General features: G+C 37.3%; 1 protein-coding gene across 1 annotated transcript; it reads right to left on the bottom strand.

Moving 5' to 3' along the window:
* Positions 1 to 447: 447 nt before the first annotated feature.
* On the bottom strand, positions 448 to 19,347 carry YEATS4 (YEATS domain containing 4). The gene is made up of 7 exons (XM_059186295.1): positions 18,728 to 19,347; positions 15,796 to 15,915; positions 13,195 to 13,261; positions 12,991 to 13,085; positions 7,584 to 7,676; positions 7,406 to 7,493; positions 448 to 1,100 (listed from the first exon to the last, which is right to left on the bottom strand). The coding sequence occupies exons 1-7, from the start codon at positions 18,776 to 18,778 to the stop codon at positions 931 to 933; spliced, it is 684 nt and encodes a 227-aa protein (XP_059042278.1). The 5' UTR covers positions 18,779 to 19,347; the 3' UTR covers positions 448 to 930.
* Between the last annotated feature and the right edge of the window lie 1,225 nt (positions 19,348 to 20,572).

Here is a 20,572-nt window from a genome sequence, read left to right as displayed (position 1 = left end):
TTGCCATTAACTAATATTGTTACAGGTTTCCCAAATTACTTTTCTACCTATTGTTGTCCCTGGGTTGCCTAGAAAGATCAGCCTATGTGGCCTCAAGCACTACTACAGGTTCCAATCAGATGAGTCCAAAAGTATAGGGCTCACTATGTGGATTTGAACAGGAGGCTAAGGAGAAAGTAGAGAAATTATGGGTCATATATGAAGCTGATACATAGCAGCTTTGGAAAATATATGAGGGATTAAACATTTTTCTACATGAAAACAAATGATACTGTGGTACTGAGGTAGAACAATACTCAAAATATGATCTTTGCCATGTCTATGCTACAGTGAGTGCCAGTAAGAGATGTGCGGTTACAGTATAATGGGAGATACATTAATTGTAATGAGAGCTACATACAGGTGGTTCATCAAAGAGGAGGAAACACAACCAGAGGCAGACACAAGATCTGTAAACTACATTTATTGAGTACTTACTGGGCAGTGGGTACAACCGATACAAAAGAGTTAGGATGGGGACAGGTAAGAACTTAAAAAATTAAATACACATGTTAATTTACCATCTATTTCTACCAGGAAAGTACAAAATTTGTACAACTTATACTTTATTATGAAATTGTGATGCCTGTCAAAAGGATAAACTATATATACAATGCAAAAATTTTTTTAAAATTGTGCTTAACATCATTAGAGTTACCCCAAAATGGGTTGATAAATGCCTATCCAGCATTCATTCTTATTACCCACATCTATTTCACCTTAAAGATTGCTTGAAAAGTACAAATCCTTTGACCCCATTGCTGGGAAATCTGTGGTCAACACCTACATGTGTCGTTTCTCTAAGAAACACCATGGCATTTGCAGTCCATCTCTCCCTTAAAGTCCATCATATTTTCAGCTTAGCTTACTAGCAAGTTCTCTTAGAACTATTTATATGTCTTTTGTTTGATCATCTTCTTCAAGTTTCCTGATTTCATTTTTTAAACAATTTATAGTTTCACGACTTGCCTTTAATCTCTCCTTAAGCTCTGCAATTTCAAAGCTTGTTTTTTTTTTCGCAGCTTCTAATTTTTCTCTGGTTTTCACTTCAAGTTCTGCAACTGAGGAAAACACATTTTTATTGAACATTTTCATTTTTCTCACATGTCTAAGGTATGTCAGAGAGTAATAAATATGGCATTTCCTTAGGTCAGTTTCCATGATAAGATACACTAAATATAGGGAGGGGAGTAGAAAGTCTTAAACTCTCACAAGAGAATCTGAGACACTTTCTACAACTGAGAATGAAATTCTGATCATTCACATTTTATTTCACAATTAAGATGTTAAGACAATGTCCTTGTTTTTCTCTCCACATACATATTAATTTGGAAATAAGGTGGGATATAATCCAAGAGACATCCAGCCAATAAGAAGAGATAACTAAATACAGTGTTCTTAAATGTATGTACAGTAAAGCTTACATAAAATCATGCTGGTAAAACAAACCCCTATTAAAAAAAAAAAGGTTATATTTACTTATTTGAATGAGAGAGAGAACGAAAGGGGGGAGGGTCAGAGGGAGAAGCAGGTTCCCCGCTGAGCAGGGAGCCCAAAGTGGGACTTGATCCTGGGACCCCAAGATCATGACCTGAGCTGAAGGCAGTCACCCAACCAATTGAGCCACCCAGGCACCCTAACCCCATATATATATATATTTTATTATTATTATTATTATTTTTAATAGCAATAACTACTTAGGTCTAAATTCCAGCTGTACTATTTACTAGCTGTGCCACTCTAAGTTTATTATTTCTATGATCATTTCTCATTACATTATGATGAGATATATTATAATGAGACTACAACAAATACCTCATATTATTTGAAAAGGATTTTTAATATTTTTTTAACTTCTAGTTTTAATTGTCTCATTTAGTATATATTATGACCTATTTCTTTCCCACCAAACTAGTCTTAATGGTTTTACAGAAGTTCTGGAGATAATGTGCTCTTAGTTGAGTTTTCTATTTTCTTGGTGCTTGTGGAATGACTCCTACTGGTATTAATGACCAGCAAGTAAAGAGGACTTAGCATCTTAGTAAGCAGACCTGTAAACTTTCATTTTTAGTTCATATGAATACTTTATTCAAAAATTTTAAATGAAAAAAAAATTTTTTTAAATGAATTAATGTACATAAAGTATCTAGAATACTGTCAGGTACATAAAATGCCTTCCGAACTCCAATTATGACAGAGAAACACTAAATGATATTTAAAACATTCTAGCTGGTCACATAACAAATTACTAAAGAAAATATCATTACTGCAAAATAGGACACAACTACTTAAATATTCCATTTGGATAGCGTATTATTATGTTTTACAAAGAAAAATGCCTACTTTTTTGTCCAGCATTTCCCTCTTGTGGACATTTCAGGTAATTGCTGCTGATGACTATGAAAGCACAGTTGTACTTTTTTTTTTTTAAAGGTTTTATTTATTTATTTGACAGACAGAGATCACAAGTGGGCAGAGAGGCAGGCAGAGAGAGGGGGGAAGCAGGCTCCCCGCTGAGCAGAGAGCCTGTGTGGGGCTTGATCGAAGGACCCTGAGATCATGACCTGAGCTGAAGGCAGAGGCTTTAACCCACTGAACCACCCAGGCGTCCCCACAGCTGTACTTTTGATAAGATCACTATTTGGAAGCAGTATGGTTTGGTGTGTGTGGGGGGTAACCCTTTGAAATCAGAAAGACTTCAGTTCAAATACAACCTTGGCCCCTTATTAGCTAAGTGCTGATACTTCCTAAGTCTCCCTCAATCTAGTTTCTATTTGGTACAGTTCAAACTGTATTTTTCAGAGAATATCTGAGGATTAAGTAATAAATTTAAAGCATCTAGAACATTAAAAACATTCAATAATATTTATTTTGTTTATGGTCAGTGACTTTCTTTTTATGATATATTTTATAATACAGGTAAAATTTTATATTGCCAAAACAATTCTTATTTTTCTTTGTAATTTTTCACTGCTTTTAACTTTGAAAATTATTTTTGAAAATAGGAGTACCTATATATGATACAAGATTAAAAGACTGTAAATGTAGATAATGAAAAAATGTCTCTTTCTACCTCTGCCCCCCTCTGTCATCATAGTTACGAATTTTTTTCCTGTGATGAGAACTTTTAAGATCTCTTAGCAACTTTCAAATATGCAATCAGTATTGCTAACTACAGTCTCCATGCTGTACATTACATCCCCATGACTTATTTAGAACTGAAAGTTTGTGCTTTTTGACCCCCTTCAGCTTTTTCACCACCCTCCCACCCCCACCTCTGACAACCACCAAGCTGTTCTCTATCTATGAGCTTTTTTTTTTTTTTTTTAAGATTTATTTTAGAGAGAGCGTGTGCATGTGTGAGCAGGAGGAGGGGCAGAGGGAGAGGCAGAGAAGCAGACTCCTGCTGGGTGCAAAGCTCAAGACTCTTGAGATCATGACCTGTGCCAAAATCCTGTCAACGCTTCATCAACTGAGCCACTCAAGTGCCCCAGTTGTTTTTGTTTTTAAGATTCCCCATGTTAAATAAGATCATTTAGCATTTGTCTTTCTCTGACTTATTAGCATAGTGCCTCAAGGTCCATCCATGTTGTCATACATGGCATGATTTCCTTCTTTTTAATGGCTGAATAATAATATTCCATTGCATATATGTATCACATTTTTTTGTTTGTTCATCAATAGACACTTAGGTTGTTTTCGTTTCTTGGCTATTGTAAATAACACTGTAATGAACATAGAAGTATCCATCTCTACTTAGCATTTCTGTTTTCTTCAGATAAATATCCAGAAGTGAAACTGCTGGATCATATGGCAGTTCTATTTTTAATTTTTTTAGGAACCTCTATGCTGTGTTCTGGAGTAGCTGCAGCAATTTACATGCCCACCAACAGTGCATCAGGGTTCCATTTCCTCCACATGCCAACATTTGTTAGTTCTTGTCCTTTAGCAAATAGCCATTCTAACAGGTGTGAAGTCATACCTCATTGCAATTTTAAGCTGCATTTTCCAAAGATTAGTCACATTGGGCACCTTTTCATGTACCTGTTGGCCACCTGTATGTCTTCTTTGGAAAAATATCAATTCAGATCCTGCTCATTTTTAAACTGCATTGTTTCCTTTTTTTGCTATTGAGTTGTAGGAGTTCTTTACACATTTTGGTTTTTTTTTTTTTTTTTTTTTTTAAAGATTTTATTTATTTATCAGAGAGAGAGAGGGGGAGAGAGCGAACACAGGCAGACAGAATGGCAGGCAGAGGCAGAGGGAGAAGCAGGCTCCCCGCTGAGCAAGGAGCCCGATGTGGGACTCGATCCCAGGACGCTGGGATCATGACCTGAGCCGAAGGCAGCTGCTTAACCAACTGAGCCACCCAGGCGTCCCTCTTTACACATTTTGAATATTATCCCTTTAACAGATACATACTTTGTAAATATCTTCTTCCATTCAGTATGTTGCCTTTTCATTTTGTTGGTGGATTCTTCTGCTGGGCACAAGCTTTTTAATTATTGGCCCTTCTTACTGATGTGCAGGAGCTCTTCATATATTAAAGAAACTAGTCATTTGTGATAGGAACACATTACTTTTTCATGGCTTATCTGTCCTTAGACTTTGTTTAGAGTGCTTTTTTATTACACAACAACTTTTATTCCCTTGCTCCCTCTTTCTCCACATCAAACAAAAAACATATTCTGAGTGAAAGGCACTTTGTTAGATGCTGGGGTGAGGTAGACAATAGATAAGAAAGGAAAATGCTGTACAGTGTCAGAGGGAGCTATGAGAGCAGACTGGATTCATACCAGTGTGAAAGGGTGTGTGTATCAAGGAAGACTTCTTGGCAGCAGTAAAATCGAGCTAAGTTTTAAAGAATGAGAAAGGAATTAGATGGATGAAATAGACATCTCAGGCCCTGAAAACAGCACATACAAATCTGGGAAACAACAAGCAGTCATTACAACAGTTAACAGGTAGTTTTAAATCTAGCCAGGAAGACCTGATCCTACTTATTTGTCAAAAGGACAGCATACACTATAGACAGAGATTCTTGTTGTTTGGTTTAGTCATTACACTTTATTTTCTGACCAATTGTAAGACTGCGAAGGGCACGATGTATCTGGAGGAAGACCTAATTCGCAATGAGGATTGTAAGGAAAAACATTTAAAAACTTCTTTTAGTTTATTTCAGTTTTCTATTTCCTATATATTAAATGCTTATAAAAATTTATAAATTTATAAGAATAATTTGTTTTAAACTTCTAAATTAAGCCTCAATTTAGAGTAAACCAATCTAAAGAGGACTATTATTTTTACAAAGCTAATATAACTTACTGGTTAGAAGCACAGATTGTAAGGCTTTTACACAGAGATAAAATAACTTATTGATAGAACAAACAGAACAGCATGGATTCAGGTTAAATCCTGGCTCTGTTGGGTGATTTGAAACAAGTCATTAAGTCTCACTATGCACTAGGGCCTTTATCCCACAGAACAGGGCTAATAGTAGCATCTTCTTCCTAGGGTTGTTATACCCATAATTCAAGAAGTTCAGAAATGTAAAACACTTATCTACTATACAGTCAATTCTCATTAAGTGTGTACTATTGTTATAACTATTCCTTGTAGAAGCAATTATTATTATGAATAGCTAGATCACTGTGCTTGAGCAAATCTCCATGAATTTATTAGCAGTAATGTTTTATAAACTTTCAATATGCTTCATAAATGTATTCTCTGACCTGATCTATAACCTCCACCAACGGTGTTCCCTACCCTCCTGTTTTTCTCCCCATCACCTAATTACTAACTTACACTTTACTGTTTTGTTAATTTAGTGTTTGCCTTTCTCTCAGTAGCGTGTAAGCTTTAGGAAGGAGGGATTTTTATCTGCTCTGGACACGGCTCTATCTTCAGAACCTAGAATAATGCCTGGTATGTAACTGGTGCTCAATATATACTGTAAGCAAATTAATGGAAGATCAAAGAACTGAATGAATGGTGACATAAATGTTAATTTAACACAAGAATGGCAAATAGGTATCATCTTGAGTACCAACTGCAAATGACTGGCAGTAGCTGTATGGAGAGATGTGTAAGGGATTCTGACACCATGTCAGCTTAGAGGGAAAATATAACATGACTAATTATCAATGTGTCATTCTAGTATTCACCACCTCAGCATTAATCTGAAACTATGTGAAATGGCATAGGGTAAACAAAGAGAGATAAACTAGTTCACAGTACAGAAGTCCCCCCTTATCCATGAGGAACATATTCCACGACCCCCAGTAGATGCCTGAAACCATGGGATAATACTGATTTCTATATCCATTATGCTTTTTCCTTTGCATACAGACCTATGATAAAGTTTAATTTATCAATTAAGCACAGTAAGAAATTAACAATGACTAATAAAATGTAATCATTTTAACAGCATACTGTCATAAAAAGTTACATAGATGTGGTCTAAGTATCTGATTGTACTGTACTCTCCCTTCTTGTAATGATAGGAGATGATAAAATACCTAAGTGGTAAGATGAAGTGAGGTGAACGACGCAAGCCCTGTGACACAGCATTAAGCTACCACTGACCATTTGACAATGTGTCAGGAAGAGGATCACCTGCTTCTGCACCAATGTTGACCATAAGTAATTGAAACCTCGAAAAGTAAAATCATGGATAGGGGATACTACTATATACAAAAGTATACAGTTGACCCTTGAACAACATGGGTTTGAATTGCATGGGTCTACTTATACATGGATTTTTTTTTTTATGGTCAGTAAATGCAGTACGGTACTATAAATGTATTTCCCTTATGACTAACATTTTTTCTCTATCTTATTTTATTTTAAGACTAAAAATATATAATATACAAAATATGTGTTAACTGTTTATCAATAAGGCTTCCAGTCAGGAGTAGGCTATTAGTAGTTCAGTGTTTGGGAAGTGAACAGTTACAGAGATTTTTGACCATCTGTGGGTTGGGTAGAGGAGGGTGGTCAGCAGCTCTAAACCCGGTGTTGTTCAAGGGTCAACTATAATTATGTTCTGCAAGGTTCTTCATAGATTTTATTAGCAAGCACTAGTAAACAGAAAATGACTGACAGGTTAAGCAAAACTAATTGAAAGCTATGCTAAAATGTGATTAGGGAATAAAAGACAGTATTTCAGAGAATGTGAGACGCTACTTTGTGAACAATTTAAAGCATCCTTCTTAGAGGTTCTATAGTAATATATATATTTTTTTAACTCATAAAAAATTTATCTTTATATATCCTTAGAAAAAATTTAATAGTCACTAACCATAATCCTTTCACCATTATAGAATACATTATATTTCAGGATTAATTATGAATTCATGGCACTTACATTCTGTTTCATGCTTATAGGCTCCTAATGTTAGCTGGCGAGATGTTGTTAATAATTGCTGCATCATTGCTGTTGGGTCTTGAAATATCTAATGGGATAAAATGAAAAAAAAGCCCAATAACTTCAAAGTTCTACAACTTAAAATGCTTTTAAAATTCTCATTATAAAATCCTCTTACCATTTCATCATAGAACTCTGAAACCACTGTCTTTTTTCCCAGCATTGCATTGGTGTCTGACTGAAACAGCTTTAATAAATGATAGAGGGTTACCTGTGAAATAAAAATAGATGTCACATCTGTGCAATGGTTTTCATCATCGTGAGACATCATGATTTCTGTAACTGAATTAGAAAGTAGAATTAGTTAACATGTCAAATTCAAGATCTTATCTCAACTACAAGTTACTGTGTGGCAAATTACTCAAATTCTGTACTTTTATTTTCCTATTAGGTATTATTACCCATCCACATCTACCAAACATGAATGTTTTAAAGAGGGTAGGTATGGATGTCTGAAAATATCTCTACAGAGTAACTATGTAGAAAAATAACATGAAATACAGCTATAGAAATTAAGCTGGAAGTTCACTGAGATACTAACTTTTTTACTTACACAAATGAAATGGGATTAATTTTACAGTTATTCTGCCCAAGATTAAAGTTTATAAATTTACAGGGGGAGGAAAGATTTGGCACTTTCAAAATAAATAACCAATACTAAAATGCTCAGTGAGGGCAAGATATTTTCTCTGGTGACCTATAATATTATTAAACAAATAACATAATAAACAAGTTTGTCAATGATAATTCACTTTGGTAGAACCAACATGTCTTCAAAAGACACAAAAACAGGTATAATAAGACATCAAAGGAAAAGCTTTGCAGCACAATGTGTGATTACTTGAGCAAAATAAAACCTAGCTAATAAACAGGACAGTTGATATTAAAGTTGCAGAAACCAATCCAGAGGCCTCAAATAATTTTCCAAAAGGTTAGCTTAAATAATTCTAAGAAGCATGCATTATTGCTATATTTAAAGCAGACAATTTGACAAGTTACTCAAGTAGACAGAAAGGAGATGAGACTACACAAGTGGACAAACTGTAATAGAGAAATTCACAACATGAAAACTCAAGGCAGAAAGCAGCATTACAGGTTGGCACCAGCGGAAACGGGGGGGCTCCAAGCCCAAAGTTGACAAGTACAGAAATCAAGAATGCTGTGTGGTGGCAGGGCCCATTAACGTTCCTTCTCCCATCACTCAGACATGAGACAGCACATCCTCCTGTGAAATTTAGACGTTTTTACGCAAACAATCAAGTATGAGGTCAAAATAAAGATATTTTCAGTAGCAATGGCTCTGAAGGTTTCTCAGGCATTATTTCTGAAGAAATTCCTCTAGAGAAATGAAAAATGCCTGAAACAATAAAGAAAAGGGATCATTTGTCATCACATAACGAGGTGGACAGGTACTGCTGAAAACTGAAAAATCCAAACTTGGCGATTCAAATATGTGAGATGCATGGGACTAATTTCTAGAGAAACAGAAAACAATCATTGTGGTTTTCCTAGGGAAGGGGCCAGAGGTGGGAGAAAGAGGTTATGGGTTGAACTGTGTCCTCTAAAAAGATATGCCGAAGTCCTAAGCCTCAGTACTAGTAAATGTGACCTTATTTTGAAATAGGTCTTTGCAGATGTAATAAAGTTTAGCTAAGACCCTAACCCAATATGACTGGTGTCCTCATAAGAGACACAGAGACAAGGAAGGAGAGGAGCCAGGCGACAATGGAGGCAAAGATTTTAGTTATGCCACCAGAGCCAAGAAAACCTCTGGGCTACAGGAACTAGAAAATGCCAGAAAGGATCCTTTCCTAGAGGTTTTGGAGAGAAAATGGCCCAATACCTTGCCTCCAGAACTGTGAGAATACCTGTTGTTTTTAGCTACTCAGTTTGGGGTGCTTTGTTATGGCAGCCCTAAGAAACTCATGCAGGAGACTTGCATTATTTTTTTATATATTTATTTAAATATTTTATTTATTTATTTGACAGACAGAGATCACAAGTAGGCAGAGAGGCAGCAGAGAGAGAGGAGGAAGCAGGCTTCTGGCTGAGCAGAGAGCCCAATGTGCGGCTCAACCCCAGGACCTGGGATCATGACCTGAGCCGAAGGCAGAGGCTTTAACCCACTAAACCACCCAGGCGCCCCTATTTATTTTTTTAAAGATTTTATTTATTTATTTGACAGATCACAAGTAGGCAGAGAGGCAGTCAGAGAGAGAGGAAGAAGCAGGCTCCCCGAAGAGCAGAGAGCCTGATGCAGGGCTCGATCCCAGGACCCTGGGATCATGACCCAAGCCAAAGCAGAGGCTTTAACCCACTGAGCCACCCAGGCGCCCTGTATTTTTTATTTTTAAAATCTTTTTTTAAACCATGTACATACTGTTTATAGTTTATGAATAATTTAAAACTGCATCATAAAACTATCCTTCCTTGAATTTATTATTAAGACACTTAGAGGCATTCATGTAGATGTGGACAATGAAAAATGCCAAGACAGGTGTCTCTAATTTTAAGGGGTGTTTGAAGATTCTTAGATCAATGAAAATGCCTAAACTAGACACAAAGATATTTCTAGGAATAAAAACACAAGTTCAGCATTTTGGTTTTAGGAACAATCATTCCTTTTATAATGATTTGGTCTATAATCTATAATGGTTTGATCTAGGGGGTATAGCTCAGTGGTAGAGCATTTGACTGCATATAATGGTTTGATCTATAGATTTTTAATCTATAACCGGGTAACAGGAATAAATCACATGTTACCTGTGTCTTTCTTTATTATTTTAAATAAAACATCATTGACTTATTTTAAAAGAGCTGACAATGAAAGGGATGCCTGGGTGGCTCAGTCATTAGGCATCTGCCTTTGGCTCAGGTCACAGTCCCAGGATCCTGGGATCAAGCCCCGAGTCATGCTTCTCCCGCTCCTGCTCCCCTGTGCTTGTGCTCCCTCTCTCAGTTATAAATGAATAAAATCTTTAAAACAAAAACAAACAAACAAAAAAAAGAGCCAACAATTAAAAAAGTATAATGGTTTCATTATACTAAAAGAACATGAGACAGTTTTTGGGTGATAAAATTCAGGCCTGTGTTGATCTATATGGAAACCTATTCAATAAATTAATCACTGCGGAAGTACAATAAACTCTTTCCAAGAGTTTTGAGAGTTGTCTCGTAACAATGTTATATGATATAATGATGTCTTTCAGAGGTGTATTTTCCTATTGGGAGTGATGGATAGGACAGATGAAGAACAGACAAGTAAGGCAACACATTCTCAAAGTAAAAATGAATTCAAGTAATCTTACAAAGTTAAAAAGAGTTTCTGCACTAGTAGCATTACTGATTTCTTTTCCTTCTCTCAACATCTGCTGTATTTCTGGGTTCTATCCTTCCTAATAGACTATTTTCATTAAGGACAGGAGCAGAATCTCATCTTTGTATCCTACCCCTTGAACAGTATCTTGGCAAGTAATGGATATTTAATAATTTCTTGCCAGTTAGAATATAGTGTCTGTTGCGAGTATTCTAAAAGAACAAAAGAATGATAGGACATCTGAAAACCTTATCACATGGAAAACATTTAAATGAGCTATAGATGTTATTCAGGAGAAAAGAAAATGAATATATGAATAGTTAGTTATTGGTAAAAAGTCCAAGGTGGAGCTTTTTTTCTTTTTTTAAAAGATTTTATTTATTTGACAGAGAGAGAGATCACAAGTAGGCAGAGAGGCAGGCAGAGGGAGAGGGAGGCTCCCTGCTGAGCAGAGCCCAATGCGGGGCTCAATCCCAGGACCCTGAGATCATGACCTGAGCTGAAGGCAGAGGCTTACTTAACCCACTGAGCCACCCAGGAGGCCCTAAACTAGAGCTTTCTTACCACCATAACTACCCCAGACTGAACAGGATCTTTCACTTAATAACAAAGTCAACAGTCTCTCTATTGGGGACAGCAAGCCCAAACAAGACTCATTTGAAAGACTGCCTAAAGGACTTCCTGCATAGCAGAAGTATGGCCTATACCTATGGGTCCTAAGTCTTTTTTTTTTTTTTTTTTTTTAAAGATTTTATTTATTTATTTGACAGAGAGAAATCACAAGTAGATGGAGAGGCAGGCAGAGAGAGAGAGAGGGAAGCAGGCTCTCGCTGAGCAGAGAGCCCGATGCGGGACTCGATCCCAGGACTCTGAGATCATGACCTGAGCCGAAGGCAGCGGCTTAACCCACTGAGCCACCCAGGCGCCCCTATGGGTCCTAAGTCTTACTGTGCACCAAAATCACATGGGTTATTTTGAGGGGTACTGGCCCCTCTCCAAACCTACTAAATCAGACTCTCCAGGGGATGGGGCCTAGGAGTTTGAATTTCTGAAAAACAACAACAACTGAAAAACAACTAATTCTCTGACTACAGGCCCAGGTCATAGCTCTATTAGAAGCACTTTTATAAATAATCTGATTATTAAAGTGTAAACGTTTGGTGCTAAAGGAATGCACTGAATCTATCAAGATGAAAATTAATGATGATGATCTGAAATTGGAGTTAAACACCAACCACACAAGTGGAATGAGGGAGCTATAACTGAGTTGTAACCCTATGGGTTTACAAACAAAACAAGCTGAGTAGTTTTAGTTCAAAGGAAAGATAATGCAAAGAATGTGAGGTCTGAATGCAAATAAACTAGGTTCAAAAACTAACTGCCACAGTTAACTGTGTTTCTGAGTATATGACTTGATCCCTGAACCTTAGTATCCTCATCTCTAAAATGATGATATCCTCAACCTCACAAAACTGCTGAGGGATCAAAGTGAACGTTTTGAGGGACTTTTTACATTATCAAGCAACAATCTGGTAAGAAGAGAACAAAAGAAAAAAAATCAGTGGTTGTAAATTAAAATTCAAGCATAAAATGAAGCTGCTAGTAGTGACAGCAACTTAAAAAAGCAAAAAACACTGTTGCTAGGTGTTTTAACTATAAAAAAACAGATACTCTCATTCTGAACAGCAGATGGACTCATCTCGTTTATTACTAATAACCAAATAATGTTAATGAGTTTTAAACCTTTTTTTTTAAGATTTTACTTATTTGATAGACACAGCAAGAAAGGGAACACAAGCAGGGGGGTGGGGGGAGACACAGAGAGAAAAAGGCTTCCCTCTGAGCAGGGAGCCCAATGTGGGCTCAATCCCAGGACCCTGGGATCATGACCTGAGCCGAAGGCAGATGCTTAACAACTGAGCTACCCAGGTGCCCTGAATTTTAAACTTCTGCTGTGGTAATCAGATGATTCCATGGTTTCTTTCTGAGAAATGTTCGCATTATATCCCTTCTTTCTATAACTGAAAAATAAGTTTTGAAAGGTACTTCCCATAAAAACCTTAACTCATGGCAAAATCACCATGCTATAAGCTTACATAAAGTGTATCTGGATAAAAATGTCAACATATAACAAACTATTCATTAAGTATGTTACATTTTCACAATTATAAAAATCTATTTTATGTTTACAAAGATTATCATTACTCACAGGTCTCTCATTAGGATCAATGAAAAATATTTTGATGATTATTTCAAATTCACCCCATCCTGTTTCAGTAATTTCATAGGGAGGTTTAGTAACAACTGAAGAGAAAAAAAAAATTACAAATTATAAATTACTGGTACAGTCTCCTACATCTTTTTAAATTTGTTAAATAAATTTTATATTATGAATCAAAAAGCTGTACTGTACCTCTTAAAGGATTGCCATAGCTTTCATGTAATTTAAATTGGATTTTCTTCACATATGCTGACATATCCTAAAATAGAGGAATTAGTTCTGTTATCTACATATAAAAACTACAAGGAAAATACACTGAGCATTGTACCTGATTTCATAAAATATACTTCCCCTCAAATATTATGGAATCTAATTTTTTTTTCTTTTAATTCCAGTATAGTTAACATACAGTATTTTATTAGTTTCAGGTGTATAATATAGTGATTGAACAATTCCATATATCAACCAGCGGTCAACACGACAAGTGTATCCCTTAATCCCTACTGGAATCTATAATTTTCTAAAAAATGTGAATTATACCTAGGTTCGGTTTTTATTTTAAACAAAGGAGGCCTGAGTTGAATTCTTTCATAACGTAATACACAGGAACATACATATCCCTAATTTACCTGTTTTGCGAATCCCATTTTTATATATTTCTACAGACAATGCTCTAAAAAAATTTTAAATATATAAATATTTATATTTATTTTATAAATCATATAAAATTAGTATTATATAAACTATATGTGTAATTAAAATATAATATGTATTATTATATTACATAAATTATATATAAATATAAATAAAGTTATATTTATTTATATATTAAATATAAATATTAATGTTTTAAAAGATAAACATAATTTATATTTATATAAACTTAAAATAATTTTATATATGATTTATATATAAGATATATATTATATATGATACATTATACATAACAAAATTCATATAAATATTTAAAATTTTATATAAAATTTATATAATAGTACATTTCCAACATATTTTATAGAAATAAGAATATAAACTAAAGCACATCTAAGAACTAAGCAACTTTAAAGAATAAAATTATATTATGTAAAGCTAAGGTCAACTAAACTAAGTAACCTAAAACCATCAGATATAAGACTCCTTTTCCTAATCTTATTTTGAAGCACAGAAGCATATTCAGTAGTTCTGACACATAAAGGGATTCTCCTAGGGAAAGTGACTTTTTCAAAAAAAATTTTCATTGCAGAAAAATAGGAAAGTGCAAAACTGAATCAGTCACACTTGACACTAGTGTTCATTAATCTTTTTAGTTGCTTTTGCGAATTTTTTTCATATGATTATCTACATTTTTAAAAATTGGGGTCATAATGATATACTAACTAACATCTGCTTTGACCATGTAACATTATATTGTCATCATTTTTTGAGGCAGCTTTTCATAAGCATATTTGAAGATTCTTTGGGCAATATTTTCTTTCGTTTTTTTCTACAAATGACCAATACTGGGTACCAGATACTACAAAGGTAAATAATAGACTCTTGCCCTCATGGGGAGGGAGAAGACAGGAAAATCAGCCATTTCAATGTAATCTGTGTTAGGAGAGCAATAGGTATAAGTTCGTAGGAACGGCATCTAATTTAATTTTTGGAGACTGAGAGTAGTTCAGAAGAAAATACACTTAAACTTGGACCCAAGGGAACAATAAGAATGGAGTAGATGGGAAGGAGTAAATGAAGACATTTTAATTAAGAGTGTCCCTTTGGGAAACTGAGAGTAATCTAGTATTGATGGAATGTAGGGTATACGATGAAGCAAACACAGCAAGGGCTGCAAGCACAGAACTGGGAAAGGCCTTTTAAAACCATTTTATTTATTTATTTTTAACATTTTATTTTTATGTAATCTCTATTCCCAACATGGGGCTCAAACTCACAACCCCAGATCAAGAGTCTACTCTACTGACTGAGCCACCTAGGTGAAACACAATAGTTTTAACTTTATCCTAAGGGCAACAGTCAATGAAGGTTTTCTGTTTTGTCTTTCTAAATAACAGCTTTATCAAGATATTCATATGCCACACAATTCATCCATTTATAGTAATTCTTCAATGGTTTTCAGTACATTCAGAATTGAACAACCATCCCCACAATCAATTTTATAATGTACTTATCATACATAAAGAAACCCTATACCCATTAGCACTCACTCCGAAATCCCTCTTCCACCCATGCACTGGCAACCACTTATCTATTTTCTGTGTCTGTGGATTTGCCTATTCTGGACATTTTATTTTATTTTTAAAGATTTTCTTTATTTATTTGAGAGAAAGACAGTGAGAGAGAGCATAATGTCGAATACCTACTATGTACTGACTGTATTCCAGGCATTAGAGATTCAGCAGCCAAACAAAATTACTAGCAGCCAGATTATAGTTTCATGTCTTTCACCTTCCTGATGGTCTTATTACCAAATTGTTCCTAAAAAGTATGAACTACCCTTCCTGAAACACCTGATTAAATAGGAAGCTAACTTAAGACATAATGATTGGAAGATGTGCTGTGTTTATAGCATGGTTCTTGTTGTCATAACTTAAGTTAGAAAACATTATTGGAAAATTGATTTCTACTAATAGTTATGTGAAGACAACTCTCACTTTATTCTTTCAACATCTGGGGGATGACATTTCTACAATGTGACAATTTTATAACCAGAAAGTTATCTGTAATATTACAATTTATCTTCAATCAAAAACAAACGGTAGCTTCAAAAAAGTTACAGGAGAAACAAGTGCCTACCTCATTTCTATATGGTTTTACATACACTGTCCACTGATGCGTGTGCCCATCCTCTTCTCTTTTCTTTCCAAAATACCGAGCAACATTACCATAAACTATTGGTTTAACGATAGTAACCCCCTAAAAGAAAAATAATTTCAACACAAATTAATACTGCATCATTACCCAAATATACAGAATAAGAGCTCTGAAAACTTGTTTTAAGGAATGGCAAGCAATCTAAATAACTAGTTTGCTTATAACATGGATTTCTCTCAACAAATCAGTATCAGACAATTACCTTCATATTAACACAACTAAACACCAGATTAATTACAGTGTCCCCATTTTTAATTTATTTTTTTATTTTTAATTTATTTTTATTTATTTATTTTTAAGATTTTATTTATTTATTTGACAGAGAGAGATCACAAGTAGGCAGAGAGGCAGGCAGAGAGAGAGGAGGAAGCAGGCTCCCCGATGAGCAGAGAGCCCGACGTGGGGCTCAATCCCAGGACCCTGAGATCATGACCTGAGCAGAAGGCAGCGGCTTAACCCACTGAGCCACCCAGGCGCCCCAATGTCCCCATTTTTTAAATGTCTATTTAAATTATGTAAAATACTTTGATTTTTTGTTTGTTTGTTTTGAAGAAAGGCTCTTTATTTACAAACTTTAAATCAAGCCTTGGGAATTAAATTAAGACTGCCAATTGACTGCCATCACCTGATGTTAATAATGTCCTGATTTATCAGCTTACGGCAGTGCTTTCCAAAACAAAGTACAAATATTAAAGGCAGTCTGGGAGAGGATTTTAGGTAGAATTAGGGCAAACATTTTTCAATTGATTACTCATGCATTAAGTTCTGAGATGTAAGTTCATGTTTCACATCACATCTGGTAAGTATAGATGTGGTGACTGTTGCCTGATTATCATGAAAAGGAGACAAAAAATTTCAAGTTGAGGAGAAAATGCTGAATATTGCACATGAAATTTGAGACTAATTGTTCAACAGTAAAAATGTATCTGAACATCAAAGAGCAAGATATACATACCACATATTAGAAGTGCTGTGCCAATGTATTCAACAACTTATAAGAGAGGAAAAGCAGTGAACAAATGGAAAAACTTTCCATTTTGGTTGGAAAATTAACAAATCCAATCCCTATTAGCCTCAAGTTAGTTCAGAAGAAAGCAAGCAGTTTGTATGAGAATTTAAATAATCACAGTAAGTGCTACTTCACACTTGTGGCAACAACAGAAGGGGCATCACGTTCAAGGCATAAGGATAATGAGGAAAGAAGGAATAAATGAGCATAAAAAGCACTGGTGTGGGGAATGGATAAGAGATCCTGCAGCTATGACGTGTTGCTGAGTGGATTTCCTCACATGATGCAAACGGGGTTCATCTGTCAAAAGCCTTTCTCGCTGAAGGAAATTAATCTAAATGGAAAAAGATGCCTACAAAACCACATAACAATCAAGAATGAGAAATCCCGGGGGCGCCTGGATGGCTCAGTTGGTTAAGCGACTGCCTTCGGCTCAGGTCATGATCCTGGAGTGGGATCGAGTCCCGCATTGGGCTCCCTGCTTGACAGGAAGTCTCTTTGTCCCACTGACCTTCTCCAGTTAATGCTCTCTCTCTCTCATTCTCTCTCAAATAAATAAGTAAAATCTTTAAAGAAAAAAAAGAATGAGAAATCCCGAACTTTAAAGCTTTACATGACTAACTCGCACACGTTTTTGGTGGAAAAGCATTTGAAGATTACAAGCCTAATTTTCTCAAATCACTGTGGACTTAACTTTTTGAACCTTACACAATTACAAGTAGAGAAAGTTCCGCAAGTTCTCCAAAAGCTAACGTCCCAACCCCTTTCCTATCAGTCCAAAACCTTGCCCAAAGCTTGGGCAAGATACATATTTATTAAGTTTCTGGTAGTATAAATTTTTACCTGACATCTTTTCCATTCTATTAAATTTTGGTATAGTTTCTGAAATTTTCCAAAAACTTCTACTTTGCATGTGGTATTAAAGCACTGTGCATAACAGCTGTATACACAGAGAGTCAAAATTATGTAAAAACAGTGTGACACTGATAAGGACACTGATAAGAGTAACTAGATTGGTGCAAATGCGCGTGATTTTTTAAAATTTCCTTTCTGCAGTAAATATAAAATCAGAAGGCGTAAAAATAGGTGTTCTATCAAGAACTCGAAAGCCCTGCCTTAAAAACTCATGTGCCAGGGGATGTAGGAAAGTGGGAGGGAAATGTGTCAGTGTCAAACATTACGTTAACAACTTTCACAACAAAAACCTCACACTGACTGAATGTTCTCTATGTGCGGGCCAGTGTTCTGTTCTCTGCGTGCCTTGCTTAGTATCTTGGCCGAAGCTTTGGGGCGTTGTGGACATCATGGACTCCGGCAAGTTTTCTGAACTTTTCTACCCCCGCCCCCCCCGCAGTTCTTCAGTTCTCGCACTTGCACGTGTTACGTGTGCAAGCCTTTCTAAAGCGGCTGCAAGGACAGAGTCACAGAATCGGGTAAGGCGCTTGGCTACTGTGCTTGGCACGGTTACGCGCAGCATCCAGTGTCTGCTGTTACTACCCTCACCATCGGGGGATGGCACCCCCAGTTTACCGGTGACCTGGGTTGGCAGAAGGAGCACCAAGCCCTCAATCAACGTAGCTCTTTTCCTCGGCAACAGCGTCCGAGCCACCACCGGCTTTTGGGGCGGGGGAGGGAAAGGGGTTGAGAGGCGGTCAAATCGCGGCCAAAAGTCACACTGATTTTCCCCGCAGCGGCTCTGACAGGCTCTCAGTCTAGAAACCACTGTTTGGAACCCGGGCTGAGAAGGCGCGAGGAGGGAAGCCACCGCGCCCTCCCCACGCAGCGCAGGGCGGAGCCAGGACCTGAGAGCCACTCCCGGAGGGGAGGCGCGTGCCGGGCACTGACCTTCACTCTCCCGCCGGAGTCAGGCCCAAATTCGGCCATTCTCTTGAACATATTGTCCTACGGAAGAAGCCGCCGCCGCCAGGGAAAGAGACCGGGGCCGGCGGGGTCGCCGCTCCCCTCAGAGGCCCCGCTCCTCCTGTGCGGGCCCAGGCGGATGGCCTCTGGCGGAGTGAGGGCGAGTCTCCGGGGCTCGGGGCGCTGAGGAACGGCCAACTCCTCGCGGCGGGTAGCGTCCCGGAAGCGCGTTTAGTCCCGCGCGGTGAAGAGCCCAACGGAAGGAGCGGTGGCGGCGCCGTGCGCAGGCGCGAAGAGGTGGCGCGCCGAGGGCGCAGGCGCCCGGCCGGGGCTCTGCAGAGGGCGGGCCTCGGTGGTGGGAAACCGCTGGAGGCCTAGTGGTGCTGTTACCCTGAGGACCCGCTGGATAACTTGGATACGGAACAACCGAGAAGTCGGCTTTTGGAGCCAATACCTCATCATCCCTAAAGAGTGAGGATTTTAGGGAGCGCCTAGGTGGCTCAGATGGTTTAGCGTCTGCCTTTTGGTTGGATCATGATCTTCAGATTCTGGGATCTGGCGCCAAGTTGAGTTCCCAGCTCAGCGGGGGTCTGCTTCTGCCCTCGCTGTGCTTCTCCCCCTGCTTGTGCTCTCTCTCTGAATAAATTAAAAAAAAAAAAAAAAAGTATTTTGAAATGAAGTTCAACTCTATTCGCCTGCCCACAGCTTTTCATTGTATTCATCCAGACCTCCGGGGTTGAATGGCTTATTTCTTATTTAATCCCTTTATCTTTGCTTTCTTTTTTTTTTTTTTCTTTTTCTTTCTTTTCTTTTTTTTTTTTTTTTTAAGATTTTATTTATTTATTTGACAGACAGAGATCACAAGTAGGCAGAGAGGCAGGCAGAAAGAGAGGAGGAAGCATGTTCCCCGCTGAGCAGAGAGCCCAATGCGGGGCTCCATCCCAGGACCCTGGGATCATGACCTGAGCCGAAAGCAGAGGCTTTAACCCACTGAGCCACCCAGGCGCCCCTATCTTTGCTTTCTTTGACACTCTTGAATTTATAGTCCAAGGTCCATAACTTGACACAAACCTTCCCCTATTGCCTGTTCAGTGGCACCCATAACTGCGCAGATTACATACACTAAATTAATGAAATCAAATCAGTTGAAGCCTTAGATGCTTGCCAGAAGTTCTCGCTCTTTTTTATCCCCTAGTTACTTTAAAATTTTACCCAGTCTCAAACCTCCAACTCTGGCATCAACCCGCTCATTCTTATCAGATGACTGCATGTAATCTCATAGAGAAAACAAACCTCCACACCCAAAGACCTAAACATAAGCTTTGGTTTGCTCAGTATCTTCCATCCCTTTTCTTCTGTTTAAGAGAGAATCTTCTTTCAGTTTAAAAACAGTTCTTCAGTCTTTTTTGCTTCTTCAAGGATTTGTCTCCATCAATCACACCCACTCCACCTGTATCTTCAGCTTTTCCTCTACTTTGGGTTTTTCCCATAAAAGTTAGGTTTAAATGTTTCTCATTGAATACAGTATGGGGGAAGGGGGGCTGGCTGGCTCGGTGGGTTAAGCATCTGACTCTTGGTTTAGGCTCAGGTCATGATCTTAGGGTTGTGGAATCCAGCTGCAGTGTTGGGCTCCATGCTCAGCTGGGAGTCTGATGGAGATGTCTCTTCCTCTCCTCCTCCCTCTAAAATAATCAAATCTTGAAAAATAAAAATAAAAAAAACAGTATGGAGGTTACTTTAAAAGTTAAAAATAGAACTACCCTTCCACAGCAACTTCTTTCAAGATATGTCTCCAAAGGCAAAGGAAACAAAAGCGAAAATGAACTTTTG

Source organism: Mustela lutreola, chromosome 8 (genome assembly GCF_030435805.1).
Source record: "Mustela lutreola isolate mMusLut2 chromosome 8, mMusLut2.pri, whole genome shotgun sequence".
NCBI classification, from domain to species: domain Eukaryota; kingdom Metazoa; phylum Chordata; class Mammalia; order Carnivora; family Mustelidae; genus Mustela; species Mustela lutreola.
This window is presented reverse-complemented; position numbering and strand designations above follow the sequence as displayed.

What these genes read in the sequence shown, in the direction of transcription:
- YEATS4 (XM_059186295.1), bottom strand. Translation starts at nt 18,778, where the DNA reads ATGTTCAAGAGAATGGCCGAATTTGGGCCTGACTCCGGCGGGAGAGTG. An exon ending in TTGATCCTAATGAGAGACCT is followed by an intron (nt 7,677 to 12,990) that starts GTGAGTAATGAT and finishes TTTATTTCACAG; the next exon opens with GTAACCCTCTATCATTTATT. An exon ending in CAGAGTTCTATGATGAAATG is followed by an intron (nt 7,494 to 7,583) that starts GTAAGAGGATTT and finishes TTATCCCATTAG; the next exon opens with ATATTTCAAGACCCAACAGC.